The 19,089-nt window shown below is 43.2% G+C and overlaps 1 protein-coding gene across 7 annotated transcripts in view; it reads right to left on the bottom strand.

The window, feature by feature from the left end:
* The window catches only part of SLC22A15 (solute carrier family 22 member 15), a 68,294-nt gene that overhangs the window by 15,442 nt on the left and 33,763 nt on the right, over positions 1 to 19,089 (bottom strand). For 5 of the 7 annotated variants that reach the window (XR_003523329.2, XM_027613339.2, XM_027613325.2 and 2 more), the window contains 3 exons: positions 15,329 to 15,544; positions 9,090 to 9,230; positions 6,761 to 6,846 (listed from right to left, as the gene is read on the bottom strand). Coding sequence is in view for 6 of the 7 variants with exons in the window: in XM_027613339.2 (XP_027469140.1) it covers positions 6,761 to 6,846; positions 9,090 to 9,230; positions 15,329 to 15,544 (443 nt within the window). In the remaining variant the exon portion in view is untranslated. The remainder of the gene's footprint in view (positions 1 to 6,760; positions 6,847 to 9,089; positions 9,231 to 15,328; positions 15,545 to 19,089) is intronic. The other 2 variants (XM_027613332.2, XM_027613353.2) reach the window with 2 other exon arrangements.

The raw sequence follows: 19,089 nt of genomic DNA, 5'->3' as shown, positions 1-19,089 counted from the left end.
TTTACTGGCATAAAAATGTTCACAATATTCCCTTATAAATGCCAACAGTTTCTATAGGTTCCCCTCTTTCATTCCTGATATTGGTAATGTGTGTCTTTTCTCTTTTTCCTATATTAGTTTGGCGAGTGCTTTATTGATTTTATTGATCTCAACAGTCAGCTTTTGGTTTCACTGGTTTTTTCCCCCAGTATTTTGCTATTTTATTTCATTGATTTTTGCTCTTATTATTTGCTTCCTTGTCCTTGCTTTGTGTTTGTCATTTTTCTTAAGTTTGTCTTCTATTTTCTTAGGAAAGAAGCTGAGATCAACTTGAAAACACCTTTTTCTGACACATTTTCAATTAAATTTTTCTCTAAGCACTGCTTTATTGCATCCCACAAACTTTGATATGTTATACTTTAATTATTGTTTAATTAAAAATATTTTCGGTGCACCTGGGTGGCTCAGTCAGTTAAGCGGCTACCTTTGGCTCAGGTCATGATCCTGGGGTCCTGGGATCAAGCTCTACGTTGGGCTCTCTGCTCAGCGGGGAGCCTACTTTTCCCTCTCCCTCAGCTACTCCCTCTGCTCGTACTCTCTCTGCCAAATAAAATCTCTAAAAGAATATATATTTTTTTCTAATTTCCTTTCTTCTTTGACCCGTGGGTTTTTAGAAGAGTGGTTTTTAAAATCTAAATATCTGAGGATTTTCCTGATGTTTTTCACCTACTGATTTCTAGCTTAATTCCATTCTCATCAAACAACTATTTTTGGCAGATTTCAATCCTCTTCAATTTACTGAAACTTGTTTTATGGCTCAAATGTGGCCCTTCTTGGTAAATGTTTCATGTGCGCTTTAGATGGAGTGCACGTTCTGCTGTGTTAGGGGAGAGCGTCTGACAAATGGCAGTTAGGTTATGTTCAAGTCTTCATATCTATAGTTACTTGCTGTCTGATTTTTCTATTAATTGTTGAGAGGTATTGAAGTATCCAACTGTAATTCTGGATTTATCTATTTATTCTTTCAGTTCTATCCAATTTTCATGTATTTTGAATCTGTTACGAGATGCTACACAATCAGTACTGTTATATCCTCTTGATGAACGGGACTTTCTTGTTATGTGTTTATAGCTTTCATCAAACATGGAAAGGATCTGACCACCTTTTCTGCAAATAATTTTTTCTTTACTTCCCCCTTCTTTGACTCCAAGTACAAATACCTTAGGCTTGGTGTTGTACTACAACTCATTGATGCTTTGTTAACTTTTCATTCAATTATTTTTTTCTGCTTCATTTTGCACACTTTTTTTTTTCCTTAAAGACTTTATTCATTTGAGAAAGAGAGAGAGACAGAGAGCACAAGCAAGGGGAGAGGCAGAGAGAGAGGGAGAAACAGACTCCCTGCTAAGCTGGGAGCCCGATGTGGGGCTCAATCCCAGGACCAGGAGATCATGACCTGAGCTAAAGGCAGATCCTTAACCATCTGAGCCACCCAGGTGCCCCTTACATGCTTTCTTTTGTTATGTCTTTCACTGACCTTCTGTAGTTAATCTTATTCACTGCATTTTCTTTTTCATATAATGTATGCTTCAACTCTAGATGTTACACAAATGTCTTTTATAGCCTCCATTACTGTGTTCATGATGATCATGCTTTCCTCTATCTTCTTAAACATGTGGAACAAATTGATAATAGCTGTTTTATTAAAGTTCTTTTCTCCTCCTTCTGTCATCTGGGTCATTTCTGGTTTTGTTTCTACTGATATATCTCCTGGTTGGTTATCAGTGGTATTTTCCTGCCTCGTGATATTGGCTGGATGCCATATACTGTGGATGTTACCTTGTTAGGTGCTGGATTTTACTGTATTCCTTTAAATACTGTTGCTCTTTATTCTGGGATACAGTTAAGTTACTTGAAATCACTTCATCCTTCTGAGATTTTTAAAGCACTTTGAGGGCAAGCAGAGAACAGCCTTGAACGTAGGGCTTCTCTGACCCAGGAGGTCTCTACCCAGCACCGCACATCTGGCTGAAAAGAACACAGACTAGGCACGGCCTTGGGTTCCAAGAATTGACCCGAATGCTGCTTCCTGGTGGTCCTCTCTCTGGCCTCAGTAGCTTCCTCAAACACACGCAAAGATCAGTAAGCAGCCAAAGACTTTGAGGCCTGTTCTGCAGATCTCTGAAATTCTTCCTCTGTGTATCTTATCCCTCTCCAGTATATTTTCTAGCACATTCTAGAAATCTTGCCCTCCCTAAGTTTTAATGCTACTGTCTTCTGAATTCAGTAAAGTACCAGGATTTGCTGGGCTCCCCATCCTTGCACCGTGGCTTAGAGACCCTGAGCTAGGTCACAGTTAGGAAGCACTTTGTTTCCTTCCACTCGGGGATTACTGCCTGTCCTGTGCAGCCTATTGTCCAGGGTCTGAAAATCCGTGCTTCTTATATTTTGTCTGGTTTTAGAGTTGTTTAACGCAGGAGAATAGTGGGTCTCTATTATGATTGTGGTCCGAAGTTAAAGTCCCCATAGCATTTTGTTGTCAATCCTCATACGGTACCTTCTGACTTTATTGTGGTTATTTTTCTCTAATCACTCATTTTCTTCACCAGATTGTAAGCTCTTTGAGTCCAGGGACTAGGTCTTGTTTATGAATAATATCCGGTATATAGCAAGCACTAGAGAAGTCAAGTGACTAAAGAATGGGCAGACAAAGGTTGATAAAAGAAATGAGATATAAAGGTGCTCAGAGTAGTCTGAGGACACTCTTTCAACTGTGAAACTTGTTTATCTGGTCGTGGGCTGTGATGCCCTAGTATTCAGACTCTGGCCGGACCACAACTACCAGGAACATCCTTGCCAACAAGAGCCCAGTGTCACTCTGACAACCCAAGTTCTTGAACCCTGGCCACTTCCCATCAGACCTGTCTACTAAAGAGTTAAGAACTGGCTCTAATTAGGCAGCATTAATTCTCTAAGACAACAACCTCACCATGTGTAATGAATACTTTGGCTATAAAACTCTTAAGAGAGCAAAACAGCATTCCCCAAACAGCATTGATTTTAGAGTCCGAAAGACCTGAAATCTGAATCCTAAGTGTGCTGCTTCCTTGCTGTGCCAACTTAGACAAGGTGCTTGACCTATCTGAACTTTAGTTTCCTTATCAAATGGGGATAATATATAGTATCTTCTATATATGAAGAGAACCCAGTATATAGTCAACCCTTCATAAATGATAATCAGTATTGTAGGTTTAATTAGGATCCTTTAAGCAAGGATAAAAATCAGCTAAAATGAATGATGAGAAATCTGTACAAAAATATTAGTGGCCACCTGGTAACACTACCTCCAGGGAGAACATTTACTTGGAGGCCAACCAATGTGCGAAAATGCACTGGGCAGGACGCTTTGCCTAATAATTATAAACCGCAGGCTGAGGAATGCCAAACAATCTGTTTTCTAGCAGACAGGTGGTTTCTTCTAGAGGTGTACCCGTATATATGTCTGTCTGTCACACAGAGAACCGCAATCACACGCAGGTACCACAAAAAAAGTTGGTAGGTACTGGGACACCTTTGTTGGCAGAAAGAAGAGAGTGAAGGTGTGTTTGGTGGGGAAAAGTGAGGGAAAATGGGCACAAAGAGCATGAGAAGATGAGTGGTCTCCAAGCTCACACAAGATGCTAATAGAATTTTTCACCAAACTACTAGGTCTCTTTCTCAACATATACTTATCAGAACTTTTTTAAGAAGTAGCTTAAGGCTCAGAACTTTGAACAAACTGAGATTTACTTGTTTATTTTTAAAGACTTTTATTTTATTTATTTGACAGAGAGAGAGACAGCGAGAGAGGGAACACAAGCAGGGGGAGTGGGAGAGGGAGAAGCAGGCTTCCCGCGGAGCAGGGAGCCCGATGCAGGGCTCGATCCCAGGACCCTGGGATCATGACCTGAGCCGAAAGCAGACACTTAATGACTGAGCCACCCAGGTGCCCCTGAACAAACTGAGATTTAAAAGAGAGCCATCGAGGGGCGCCTGGGTGGCTCAGTCGTTAACCGTCTGCCTTCGGCTCAGGTCATGATCCCAGTGTCCTGGGATCGAGCCCCGCATCGAGCCTGCATCGAGCTCTCTGCTCAGCGGGAAGCCTGCTTCTCCCTCTCCCACTCCCCCTGCCTGTGTTCCCTCTCTTGCTGTGTCTCTCTTTGTCAAAAAATAAATAAAATCTAAAAAAAGTAAATAAAAGAGAGCCATCGAAATGCTTTAAGGAGTAAATATGAAAGGTTCAAAGAAAGTTTAAGGAACAAATTTTTTCAGCTTAAGGAAGTGAAGATTCAGGAGTAGGTGACTCCCAGCAAATATAGAAAGGATTATGCAAAAAAAAAAAAAGGAAGGGAGGGGTGGTCACCTCTTCTCTATCTCTAGTGATGAATAAAATGAAAGGGAATAGGCTCAGTTATAGTGGAAGAGGCCAGTTCTCATGGCTAAACAATTTTCTAAGGGATGTAGTGAGATTTCTTTTCCTGGAAATCTTCAAAAACAGACTAGATGTGCACTTTTCTAAGTATAACAGAGGTACCACATTGCTGAGGCGCACTCTCGGAGTACTCCTTACTCTGTGTCCACCCAGGGGCACCAACGACAAAGGGCTCAAGCTTCTCTCTTAAAACCAACCACAAGTGAGCAGAGAGTGAGGCCGGGTCTGGCTGGAGACCACACATCTGCTTTCACTTTGAAAGAGCCACATGCAGAGTGCTGGGCTGCGGGCTGGTACCCCGGAGTGCACAGCTAAGTGGAAGGAGGCCTGGCTGGGAGAGGTGTGACAGGTTACAGGGGTGCTTATGGCAACAAGGAGAAAGTTTTCTTTACAAGGCGACAACTAGAACACTGGCCTATGATAGATAGAAAACAATGGGATTTCCAAGCTGTCTATGAAAAACAAAATCTGAATCTAAAGCTATGATGATCTTGGGGCGCCTGGGTTGAGCATCTGCCTTCGGCTCAGGTCATGATCCTGGGGTCCTGGGATTGAGCCCCGCATTGGGCTCCCTGCTCAGTGGGGAGTCTGCTTCTCCCTCTGCCTCTGACCTTCCCCCCTACCCCCTCTTGTGCTCTCTCTGTCTACCAAATAAATAAATACAAATATTAAAAAAATAAAGCTATGGGGCGCGCCTGGGTGGCTCAGTCGGTTAAGCGACTGCCTTCGGCTCAGGTCATGATCCTGGAGTCCCGGGATCGAGTCCTGCATCGGGCTCCCTGCTCGGCGAGGAGCCTGCTTCTCCCTCTGACCCTCCCCCCTCTCAGGTACTGTCTCTCTCTCTCATTCTTGCTCTCTCAAATAAATAAATAAATCTTCAAAAAAAAAAAAATAAGGCTATGATGATTTGAAGCCCCCTACTGCCTAGAGGTGGGCTTCCCATCATCGAATGGTCCGCTCCATCATCAAATAAACAACTCTAATGTCACCAGTACTGCAGCCCAGACACCCCAGACAAACAGAACCAGGCGCTTGGTTCTACAAGCCCACAGCAAGGCAAGAGCTGAGGACTCTCCCTTTTCTGGCACTAGCAGAGGTAACAATTTCCTTAGAGAGTATGAAATAGGTAAACTCATCGAAACCTCTAGTTTCCGTGATTCCATGAAAATCACTACAAGGTTGTGCTACATACATACAGGTCACATCCACAGTAGTGAACGAACCGCCCCCTGGATTGAAGGCACAGGACTTGAGGTGGTGACCAGCAGCACAGCAGGTGTCCTGGGGGTTACAGAACTAGAACACGTGGCCTTGGGGTCTTGGGTGAGACACTGCTACACCCGAATCTCAAGGAGAAGCAACGACCAAAGGAGGGTTTCCTACGTGATATGTCGGGTCAGCAAGTAAATTCTTCAGCTGTTTCGAGCACTGTCAAACCTTACGTTAAGCCACTTCACAATGATTCCCACCTGAAGTAAAAGCTCCAGGATGGAGACCTACTAAGATCCCAAAGCCCCCCAAACAGGGCTTTTGTGCTACCACCTGCCCTAGCAGTCCAGTGTTAGTTATGACCCACCCCGCATTGTTGGAAAGCACTGCCCGAATCAGTTTTTGACAAGACAGCTAGCATGTGTCAGGTGTGCTAGTGCCAAAAAGAAAAAAAAAAAAAAGGCTGAGAACCATCACTCTCTAACATAAATTCTATAGAAGGACAGAATCAAGTTAGATAAGGATGCACAGCAAAGCTACAAATATATAAAAATACCAAAGTTTCCTAAAGATGATTTGTTCACACTTTATATAAGACTGGGAAAACATCCGTTGTCACCAACAGTGAACAGCCCCTCTTCCTGTGGTGCCGTTATGATCAGGAGGCCCTGGAAGTATGGACGGTGGTCATGCAGAGGGCACCAAAGCTGCCTCTGGGAACCGGTGACTCTGATCTGTGATTGTCTGGAGTGGGGAGTACAGATCCGTAGCCCTGGGTGGAGTTTCTCTCTCTGCAGAGCTAAATGGTCCTCCCCATCATCAAATAAACAACTCTAATGTCACCAGTACTGCAGCCCAGACACCCCAGATGGTAGCTTAATCGCCTGAAAGAATTAATAGTGCACCTCTAAGCCCATTATTCACCCAGAGAATAGTTTAGGCAATGGGAAGAATCTGGCCCATTATACCCCACACAATCGCTAAATAATATGCAATCACAGAAATGAAGCATGGCATATGGTAATCTCTCTACTATATTGAGATTCATTGTAATAAAAGTGCTGTTCAAAACCCTTATGTGTAGAAATCTGAAAGGCATACCTTTCTTTTCTGGAAGAAACATTATAATAAGACAAGCCAGTCCTCCTAGGCACAGAAATGCCGCTAATGTCCGCTTCCGACCAAACCTAAACAACAGAAAGACATTACACATTTCTCTTGAGGATCTTATAAATTCATCTGCTTCGTCTCCCGAACCTTCTTTCTGAAATGTCCCCAGTTTCATTATATATGTTCATCGTTGCTTAAGGAATGGGTGGCAGATGTGACTGACCAGGACATAAAATACATAACCATCACAAAACAAGAGAAAACTGGCCGATGTCAGGACTGAATGACGTGTGCAGGAAAAGAACAGAGAATCATTCTATTGATTTCTGTGAGGGTTCACTATGTTCCAGGCAGTGCTGAATGCTGTCCATCGAGTATCTTACTTAGTCCTCACAATAAACCTGTAAGGCATGCGCTATGCTCTCCCTCTTCCAGAGAATGGAAATGAACCATGGAGAACGGAGTCTTCAGCTCACTTCCTCTTCTCATTACATGAATCTTTAGCAGTTCATTTTTTAAATTTTATTTAAAATCAATTAATTCACATATAGTGTATTAATAGTTTCAGAGGTAGAGGTCAGTGATTTATAAGTTACAAATAACACCCACTGCTCATTCCATCACATGCCCTCCTCAACGTCCATCATCCAGTTACCCCATCCCCCCACCCCCCACCCCTCCAGCAACCCTCAGTTTGTTTCCTATGGTTAAGGGTCTCTTATGGTTTGTCTCCCTCTCTGATTTCGTCTTGTTTCATTTTTCCTTCTTTCCCCCTATGTTCATCTGTTTTGTTTCTTAAATTCCACATATGAGTGAAATCATATGATAACTGTCTTTCTCCGACTTACTTCATTTCGTATAATACCCTCTAGTTCCATCCACGTCGTTGCAAATTTTAAACACTGTAAAACAAGGCTCTCTCTCTTAAAAATACAAACTGAAAAAAATTTCTTGTTAGTATGTCAGAATTAAGTGACATGTATTGCACACTTTATTAAGGGAACTAATTTTCAAAGAATTGCTGGAGGCTTGGGTGAAAGGCACTGGCATTAACAAGCCTCCCTTCCACTAGGGGCCTATGACTGGCTAGGTCCCCTGCAGGAACTTCCATAGTACTTGTAACCTTTATTAACAATTCTGCCGGGGAATTTTATAAGCCCTAGTTTAAGGATAAGTACATGGAAGCTTACTTGTCAAAGCCGTCACCTGTCAAAGCCATAAAAGTAACATGTGCCTGAGACTAGATTTGCACTCAGTTGTAAGTGGCTGGAACACAGGATGACACGTGGGTCTCCAGGTCATTGTGCCTCACTTAACATCAGTACTGAGTGCCTTTCAATGGACAGGTGCCACGCTAGGCAGGCAGTGGGGACACAAAGCCATACAGGCTACTCCCTGGGACGGCATCCTTCTAAAACCGTAGGTGGTCACCCGAGGTGAGCATGGAAGCTATGACAGCACAAGGGAGGGGTGTCTGGCTCACTGGAGGTGATGGGGACCGATTTCTGGATATACAGCCTGACTCAGCTCTTGGACCACGGTGACAGCAAGCTCAGTCCTAACAGAGGGGTCACTGGGGACAATCGGGACCACCCCCAGAGAAAAGCCTTTCAACTGAACAGAATCCAAACCTGCCCTTCAAGATGCACTGAACCAACCCACCATCCGCAACAACAGCACCAAGTATAGTGCAAAAGGAATGCTGTTTGGGTTAAAATGATGATTTCTGGATAATGGGAAATGGCACAATCTGGCTGGTTCACACTGAATGGGATTTTCAGTTGCTCTGGTCAGGGCTCAGTAACAGAAGCGATCTCATAGAGAAACTGAGGAAACGGTGCTCTGTTTAAAAAGTACTGTAAAACTCCTCACTAACAAGTAGCAAAAGCAGGGTGTATTCCTCCCCTCCACAAAGTCGAGTGGGTCTTAAGAGGTAAGAAAAGTCCTTCCAGGTCCTCCAATTCTATGCCTTGTGTAAGAACCTCTACATGATAGGGGCTGGGTTGAAGGACTTCTATCTACACAGAGCTAATAATCCTATCTCTTGGGGCTAACAAACTACACATAGACTATCCAAAACCCTTCCGGTGGTAGTGCATTTTAATACTGGATTGAAAACCTACAGAAAAACTCATAAACATGAAACCCAAGCAATACCACACTAAAAAATGAATTCCAACTGCATTTGGTCTAAAAAGAATTCCAATCACCCTGGAGTACTGAACAGATACTGCCTATGGACAAAGACAACAATATTTAAGTATTTATGTATACAAGAGCGTGATCCTATGTGGGGCATTTCAGATTCAACTATACTCACCATTTTTGGTTAATCAAGTAGATGCAGATAGGGTAGGATGGAATCTCTATGAGGCCAGACAGGGCCAGGTTGGCATAAATATTTCCGCCTAGATCACCTGCGCTCAGAGTGAGGCCATAGTACACCAAGCTGCACACAAACCTGCAATTGGGGTAAAAGACAAGAAGGGCCAAAAGAAAAAGCACATGAGAATCTGCCAGAGAAGATGCAATCACTGGTTCCGTATAACGTTATCTGTCTTAAGCAATCAGCATGACATTCCCACGGAGTGTTTCTATCCCAATCTAAATGTATACAAGGAAAAAATACAAATGAAAGGGGCCTTGGAAGTTACTGAGCTACACGGAGATGCTCTCTAAAGCAGATGAGTGGTCAGCTCCTGAAAGAGCAAAGACATCCTCTGTCCTTTCATCAAGCATATCTGCATTTAGAAGAAGACCACGACTAGTCTTGCTTTATTTAATCCAGCAGTTTACAAATACTTGCTGTAGGCGATAAATGACTCTAGGAAAGAGCTCCCGAGGGGAAAGCCAACAGGGGATGGTGTTGAGAAGGCGCGCCGAGAAGTGGCTGGATGATCGGTGGGTCCTCTGCAGGCCAGAAGTGACTGGCCCTCCAAACCCCTGACCAGGTTCTCGACCCACCCGGACAGGAAAGAGAAGACCAGGAGCCCAGCGGAGGCAGGATCCTCCAGGAGGGTCAGCTGAGGAAGGACCCTTTGAGAAGCCATCGGTTTCTTTCTGTACTTGGGGAGAGGCTCCTGGGTGGCAGGCACTGGGCCAGGCACTGAGCTCACCTCCTATGGGCCAGGAACGGAGGAGCCCAAAGTGCCATCCTGAAGCTCCAAGTTGGGGTTTTCTCAGAGTGAAGTTTCCTGTGCCTAGGAAACTGAATTATTAAAAACAAAACGAAACAGAACAGAACGCAAACAGAAACAAAACCCTAAAACTAGGCTTTACTAGTCTATGGATATATTTTGGAAACCAAACATTTCTATAAAATGTACTACAGGCTTTGGAAGTCCATCAGTTTTTACGTTTTTGCAATTTACCTTGATGGTGTTTATTACAGGGAAGTTTCTGTTTGTTTCCCTTTAGTTTTCCTTGGAAAAGGTCCAATAAGCTGTGACTATGATGAGATCAAACAGCAGAAGGAAAGCTTTCTCTCCATCTCTGCCAAAACAGCGAAGTGGGCCAAGTGCCCTGGGCTATTAAGAAGGGGCTGCAGTGAACAGGAGAGGGATGGGAGGAGGGGAGAGAGACGTCTAGAGCTGGATGCTTAGTGGGGCATCCCTCCCTGGCAAATGAGCCAGCGGCAGCAGCTACTTCCTATTACAGCTCACTGGGTGGAGCTGTCACTCATGTACTAAGGATGATGAGCAGTGTCGGAGCCAGGACATCATGTGTAAGGATGCAAAGTGACACTGAGCTGCCTGTTTTCCCTGTCCCCTAGCACCTTGTCTGCAAGGAGGAAGCGAAACAAATTTAAACCCATGCAGCTTTCTAAAGTATTTTAAAAATTCTTTCTACCTGCAGGAGACACCCTCCTCTGCCATGTGCTGTATGCATCAGTGTGTGTCTACTCTGCACTTAAAACAGAAATCCCGGGGTGCCTGGGGGGCTCAGTTGGTTAAGCGTCCAACTCTTGATTTCAGCTCAGTTCATGATTGCAGGGTCGTGAGATCGAGCCCTGCATCTTGGGATTCTCTCTCTCTCTCTGCCCCTCCATCCACGCCCCTTCCAAGCTCACTCTCGCACACACTCGATCAATCAATCAATCAAATAGAAATCCCAGTGAAGTCATTCCAGCCGTGGAAACACACATATTTAAACCCAGTCGGGATGGTAGCAAGTCAGGCATAAATAAACAAGGCCAGTTCAGGATGCGAGAGGCGTGCAGAAGCCGCTGGTGGTGGGTGAACATGGGGAGAGCGTAGGCAAGGACGGCCTATGGTCCCACGGCGGGGACTCTGCTTGCGAGGTTCCTTAATGGCAAGTTGGTCGTTGGGATGCGTAATTACAGCTATTAAAATCATTTCAATCCTTTTTATGGGCCCCAAGCAAAATTTAGAATGCTTGCATAATATTTAACAGTATATTTAGGGCATCAAAGAACTATTTAAAAAGAAACTACTGTGGGAAATAACCAAAGGAACAGATGTGAACCACAGAGGTATCGTTTTGCTCCCAGGTAAGGGCTTTCTTCAATGACAGATCCACAGAAAAGACTTCAGAATTTTACGGCATCTTCAAAAACAGCAGTTATGTGGAATGACAGTGTCTCTATTATTGCGTATTTTAGCATTCGGAGCCCAGGGGGAAGAGGTTTATTCGAGAAGAACTCCTTTGGCTGTGTAAGATAAGAAAATAAGGGGCATTCTCCCTGGCTCCCAGGCTACTTTGTTTGTTCGTCTGTTTTTTATCCCCTGAAGGCCAGAATCTAAAGTTAATCTGCCTCAAAAAAAACCCCCCAAAAAACCTAAACACAAGAAGTAAATCATCCTCAAGAAGTAGGCAGAGGGTTTGACTGTCTCTATGACATGCAAATGCGGATTTTAATGGCGCCTGAAGCACCTGAACATATTTTGTAAATGTCTGCAATAGGCAGAACCCAGATGAGTAGCTCCTGGGCTGGGTCGTCAGGTCTGGCTTTTCAAAGTTCCCTTAATCTCCATGTCTCCAAGCTTGCGTCCCCTGTTCCACATTTACTCTGCGTCTGTCATATTCCCACACGGTGCTGGGTCTGTGGGGAAGGCGGCAGTGGATATGCTCTGGCCCCTAACCATACAGGTGGCAGCCAGTGCTTGGCTGGGTAGAAAAAGAGAATCATGATATAGAAAAATCTATGCACAGCTTCTTCCCCTCAATCTGCTGTTCTTTACAGCTTTGTATCTAAGATCACTTTCATATAAAATTATTCTCCTTAATCCCCACATGAAAATGTAGATTTCTATGCAGCCTTCATGGCAAATACATTCCAACCACAGCACAAAAGTCCTTCGAGTCAGTAAATACGCTGTTCACACCCAATCCTGGACCCAGTCTACGGCACCCTAGCAGAATGGACAGGCATTCCTAGGAGATACTGCGGGTTCTAGACCACTGCAATAAAGTGAGCATTGCAGTAAAGCAAGTCAGATGAATTTCTTGGTTTCCCAGTGCACAGGAAAGTTATGTTTACACTATATTGTAGTCTGTTAAGTGTGCAAAAGCATTGCGTCTAAAAAAAAATGTAGATATCTTAATTTAAAATATTTTATTGCTAAAAAATGCTAACCATCATCTGACCTTTCAGTGAGTCATCATCTTTTTGCTGGTGGAGGGTCTTGCCTTGATGTTGATGGCTGCTGATGGAACAGGGTGGTGATTGCTGAAGGCTGGGGTGGTTGAGGCAATTTCTTAAAATAATACAACATTGAAGTTTGCCGCATCAATCGACTCTTCCTTTCATGAGCATTTTCTCTGTAGCATGTGATGCTGTTTGACAGCATTCTATCCACAGTAGGACTTCTTTCAGAATTGGGAGTCAATTCTCTCAAACCCTGCTGCTGCTGTATCAACAAAGTTTATGTAATATTCTAAATCCTTGTATGGTGATTAACATAACAATAAAAAATTAAAAAAAAAATAAAAAAATATTCTAAATCCTTTGTTGCCATTTCAACAGTCTTCATAGCATCTTCACCAGGAGTCGAGTCCATCTCAAGAAACCACTTTCTCTGCTCATCCGTAAGAAAGTGACTCTTCATCCGTTCAAGTTCGATCATGAGATAGCAGCAATTCAGTCCCATCTTCAGGCTCTACTTCTCATTCTCATTCTCTTGCTGTTTCCACCACATCTGCAGTTACTGTCTCCACTGGAGTCTTGAACCCCTCAAGGTCATCTATGAGCATTGGAATTCACTTCTTCCAAACTCTTGTTAATGGTAATATTTTGACCTCTTCCTATGAATCATGAATGTTCTTAATGTCTTCTAGAATGATGAATCTTTTCCAGAAGGTTTCCAATGAACTCTCCCCAGCTCCATCAAAGGAATCACTATCCACAGCACCAATATTGTTATGAAATGTATGTCTTAAATAATAAGATTTGGAAGTTGAAATGACTCCTTGATCCATGGGCTGCAGAATAGATGTGTTGGCAGGCATGAAAACAATATTGATCTCATTGTCTGTCTCCATCAGAGCTCTTCAGCACCCAGGTGTATTGTGAGTGAGCAGTAATATTTTGAAAGGAATCTTTTTTTTTTTTTTCTCTGAGCAGTAGGTCTCAACAGTGGGCTGAAAATATTTGTAAACAAATGTGCTGTCATCTGTTTACAAGGCTTTGTTGCTCCTTTAGAGACAGGCAGAGTAGATTTAGCGTAGTTCTTAAGGGCCCTAGGATTCTCAGAATGGTCAGTGAGCACTGTGTTTCACTTTAAGTCACCGGCTGCAGTATCCCCCTATCAAGAGTCAGCACGTCCAGGTACTGACTTCCCTTCTCTCGCTATAAAAGTCCTAAATGGCATCTTCTTCCGAAAGAAAGCTGTTTCATCTATGTGGAAATCTATTGTTTAGTGTAGCCACCTTCATGAGTTGTCTTAGCTAGATCTTCTGGAGAACTTGCTGCAGCTTCTACATCAGCACTTGCTGCTTCATCTTGTGCTTTTATATTGTGGAGACGGTTGCTTTCCTTAAACCTCATGGACCAACCTCTGTTAGCTTCAGACTTTCCTTCTGCAGCTCCCTCACCTCTCTCAGCCTTCAGAGAATTGAAGAGAGTTAGGGCCTTGCTCTGGATCAGGCTCTGGCTTAAGGGAATGTTGTGGCTGGTTTGATCGTTTGTCCAGAACACTAGAACTTTCTCCATATCAGCAATAAGACTGTTTTGCTTTTAATCATCCATGTGTTCACTGGAGTAGCACTTCTGATTTCCTTTAAGAACTCTTCCTTTATTCACAACTTGGCCAACTGTTTGGTGGAGAAGCCTAGCTTTCAGCCTATCTTTGGCTTTCAACATGACTTCCTTGCTAAGCTGAGTCATTTCTAGCTTTTGATTTGAAGTGAGAGACATGTGACTCTTCACTCGAAAACATAGAGACCATGGTAGGCCTGATTAACTGGCCTAATTCCAATATTGTTGTGTCTCCAGGAATAGAGGCCCAAAAGAGGGAGAGACATGGGGGAATGGCCAGTCAGTGGAACAGCCAGAACACAGACAACATTTATTAAGTTCACTGTCATATACAGATGTGGTTCGTGGTGCCCCCAAACAATTATAACAGTAACACCAAGGATCACCGATCACAGATCACCATGACAAATCTAATACTAACGAAAAAATTTGAAATATTGCGAGAATTAACAAAATGTGACAGATTTACGCAGTGAGGAAATACTACTGGAAAATGGTGCCAGTAGACTTGCTTGATGCAGGGTTGCCCACAAACCTTCAACCATAAAACACACAATCTCTGAGAAGCACAGTAAAACGTGGAGCGTCTATACAGTACTACAACACGTGTGCCATTCACACCCTGTATGCACTGCCTGTCCACTTCTCCCCTTTCTGCTTCATTCTTTAAGCGGAGCCATCTTGAATCATTTGGTGCGATTCTCATGAATGCTGAGAGTATGTTGGGAGGCGGGTAGGAATAAGCTAAGCGAGAAAATCAGATTCAGAGAATGTCTATCTGTTCATGCACTGATTTGCACATGTGGCTTTGAGTCTTTCATTTCACACTCCCAGGACTCCATTTGTGCAAGGAACAACACTGCCCACCCCCCGGGAGTGAGCGAGCGAGCATGTCACATAAAGTACAGGACAGGGTGCTACAACTAGAGCGTGCTATCTGAACAATTTGATGCTAACACCAAAGGTAGGGACTTTAAACTCCTACTTAGAAACTCTTCTAATATGCTTGCTTCCCCCCCCCCTTTTTTTGGAGGTTGTTGGGGGTACTTAAGTATTTACAGGAAAGAGCTCAGGAGAAAAGATGTGTTTCTGCTGTCTGTTTACTCAAGTTCGCTAAACCTGCCATCCATAAACTGTGGATTCCTCCTTGACCGGAGGGTACTGCGAAAGCCGAGCTGAGCACAACACGGGCATTAAGAAACAGAGGACTTGTTCTTGTGAAAACCACTTCAAGCTGACAAATCAGGTAAAAGTTTCTGTAACCCTGCAGAAGGAACGTGTTATCAACAGCCCGTTAGCAACCTGAGTTGAGGATCAAGACAACACCCCTTAGGTATAATTACCAGATGAACATCAGGGTCAGCGTGTGCCCCAAGAGGATCCGGTAACGGAACAGATCCAGGAAACTTCCGGTCTCCCTGTGGCTCCTGCTAGCCCGATATGTTAGGGAGAACGTGCACTTGAGCTTGCGGTTCCTTTTGGCAATGAGGTACAGAGCCGCTTCAGCCTCACTCAGTCGACCCTGGGAGTATAACCAACGAGGTGATTCAGGAATGAATCTGAAAGAGACGTCATTAAAGGCTGTATATTCATATAGGTACATGGGCACACGAAGGAGACAATTCACCTAGGAGTATGTGGATTCCCTCACCACAACCGGATTCCGTGTGAGGGTTAAAACTATCTCTCCCAATGACAGGTGAAAGAGAGAGGGGGCCACTTTCAACAGCATGCCAGGGTTAAAAGGTGGTGGCTTTATGAATGGAAACCAAGAACATACTTCGAAAACAGCAGTTAAAAAAAAGAAAAGGTAAGCAGTATGCATTTACTTTTAAACAAATTTTAATAGATAATGGTAAATTAAGCCTAGAATACTGAGTGATACAAATTTTTCATAAAGCCCAAGTCAGAGAGAGCATTCTAAACCCTGGCCAAGTGTGAGAATAATACTACAGAGATAGCAGATGTTTAAGTTCTGACAAAGCCTCACAGAGAAGGTAATTTTTATTGTCTCATCAGAAAAAATAAATTTTTAAAACATGTTTTTAACATAGTGATATGTTATTAAGAAGGCAGAGATTAAGACTACATAAAAATCAAACAGGGGTCATCACATCTCAACTACTTTCGAGGATTTCCTGCTTCAAAATACTCCAATCAGTTGACACACTCGCTTTACTACGTCCTCAGGATATTTCCTGCCCCCCAAGACCTTAAAGAATAAAAGTCATTTTCTGGTTAACTTCCAGGTACCAAATTATTTTCTGCTGTAACTACAAAGTATTGAACAGTTATATTGCCATTGATATTTTCCAATAGTTTTAAGACTTAGCTCTCTGATGTGTCCTTTTTCCTCTTCACCCTTCTGTGTGCACAGCTAGAGGACTTGTCAAAGACAAACTGGGACAGGAACAGGGACACCTTGTTTACTAAATACAGCATCCAGTACCTTTTGGTCTAATGTGACATGATTTGCTTAAAATGAAACTTCTACCTATAAGTACCACTGGCTATTGAAGATGCCTTTTAGAATTCTCTGTGTCTTTCCGTAAGGATAGTGAAGTGGCAACAAACACCACGGAATTTGGAACTTCGTGGACAGCAGTCCATCAATAACCACTTGTTGAGCACATTCATTTTGTATCAGGCGATGTAGCAGGTGCTCAGAGGAAACAAGAAAGCAGGAATTCTCGCAGAGCTTTGCTACTGGGGAGAGACTATTTGTGCACATTTGATCGTCAACAAAAGCAGGGACGCAGGCCTTCTACAACAGCCTGAAAAATCCCTTGATTTACAGCGTCATTACCATTCGATTATTATCACTAATACACAAGCAGATAATCAAGCAAAATATTGTGCTGCTGGGAGTTAGGTCGGCCGATCAGCAAGCGGACCCACTGGCCCTAACAACCAGGTGGCTTACGAGCTACCACGCATTACCTGATTGCCTCTAAATGCAAATACAAAGAACATAAACGAAGCCTACGATGAAGGTGGAGAGTGCTGCTGGGAGGCAAAAGTACGTGAGACACCAGAAATCTGTCGTAATTAAAATTAAAACCAACAGGGACAGGGAGGTGAGAGAGAGGAGACAAGGGAACAGCTGAAATACTAACAGTCACTGTCTTTGTGTCATTTAGGTCACTGTCCCCTTTCCCTCAAACTTCCCTGTTTTCAGAATGGTTGATAAGCATTAGTCACTGTTAAAATGTCTGTAAATTACTGTTACATAAATGTTTACATTACTGCTAAATGTTTATAAATCCTTTTTATACTCGAGAGATAGTCAAGCTTTGGAACACTAAACTATTCCTGCGTGGGGACGGGTCTGTCTTGTACACAAACCGAGGACCTGACTGTCCTCCCATTTGGAGAAGCCAGGAAGCTTACTTACACAAAGGCTCACCTCGCTGCCGACGGGTGGACTCGGGAATATAAATTCCAACACATGCAGATTTTGCATATCAAACAGCAAGACGTGTTTTTGAAAGAAAAAGCAGCCTTTCAACATGCTGCCCTCTGCTCAGTGCTGGGGCCACCTTCAGAAGCTACAGTGCTAATTTAACAATGTTGTCTCTGCTCAAAACATGTCCTGTGAATTTCTTAGAAGGTGGAAAATCCTTGTAAATTATGGAGGCACTGATTTTTAGAGTAAAACCGTTCAAATCCCATGTATTGTGAAAATGAGGAATTTTTAAACTACACACTAATGTTTCCAGTAAAACAAAAAAAACAAGGTATGACTCTAAAATAATGTGACTTTTTCTTACATTGCTGACAGCTAATTTTGAAGGCTACTTCCACATATTTTTGTGCCCACACCTGTCCAATGGATCTGAAGGGTCATCTGTGCGGAAGGCCCTGGGCTTTGGTGCTGGGGGACACGTGACCGAGCCCAGCACCTGCAGCTACCAGGGAGGAAGCTCCTGGTGCAGAAAGAGACGGGCTCCAGTGTGAGGTGGAAATAGAGCACTCGTAGGGCACGGGGTAAGTGCTGGAGAATTCAGAAGCCAAAGCAAATGACTGGTAGCTGGAGGTGTGATGGGGAGAAGTTAGGGAGGGGGTAGCATTTGAGCAAACCCGGGAGGCCAGGAGTTAACTAGGAAGAACTGGAGAGCAGGGTGTGGGAAGGGCAGGGGCAGCATCGAGCAGGGGGCACGGAAGCAGGATGGCACAAGATGATGCCAGAAACTACAAGCGGTTCGCTGTGCCCAGCACACAGGATATGGGAAACGGGCTGGGAGACGATCAGAAAAGATAAACTGCAGGCTGACCGTGGGAAGGCCTAATGGAATAAATATATATATCGGGTTTACATGCTCTTTTCTCTGTTTCCTATTGTTTCCTGACCTGAATTCATCTCCCAGGGTGTGGATGGCCTCACCTAGCACTAGGGCCGTAACAAACTCAGACCACATTCAGACGAGACAGGCAGAACAGCTCATGCCATCCGTCAAAGTTGCTCTAAAGAAGACTTATTAGCTATTTAAAAAGAAAATTCATTTATCTACCCACATTTACATGACTGCTTATTAATTCAAGGATGACACTAGGTACCCATTTATTCCAAAAATGTATAATACACGAACTAATAAAATGTTGTTAGTTTCCCTTTCTGGTAGGATTATCTCATTCCAATTCACATAACTAAGTACGTTTAATACATTTTGCTTGTTTAAGTATAGGTAAACTATTTCTATTATATTCATTCTTTAAAGTTTATCTATTTATTTTCAAGTAATCTCTACACCCAATGTGGGGCTCGAACTCACAACCCTGAGATCAAGAGTCCCATGCTCTTCCAACTGAGCCAGCCAGGTGCCCCACTATTATATTCATTTTTGCGCTTAATTCTCTTATTTCAGAGGGAATACAAAAACAGATTTCAGTTCAATCCTCAATCCACCAAAACTCAATTAGTAGACCTTGAACAAAGAACGACTACATTAAAGATGCATCTGAAGGAAAATTCTGCCACAGATATCCTTCACTCCACTGGCTGAAAATTTTATTTATTCCAAAGATTTTAATGATTAAAGTTAGAGGTCTGATACCTCAGGAGAAAGCCTTTCACAAGCACATTAAAACTTTTGGTGAAATAAAA

This window comes from Zalophus californianus, chromosome 4 (assembly GCF_009762305.2).
Source record: "Zalophus californianus isolate mZalCal1 chromosome 4, mZalCal1.pri.v2, whole genome shotgun sequence".
In the NCBI taxonomy this organism is placed as follows: Eukaryota; Metazoa; Chordata; class Mammalia; order Carnivora; family Otariidae; genus Zalophus; species Zalophus californianus.
The sequence above is the reverse complement of the archived record's forward strand: the minus strand, read 5'-3'. Positions and strand labels throughout refer to the sequence as shown.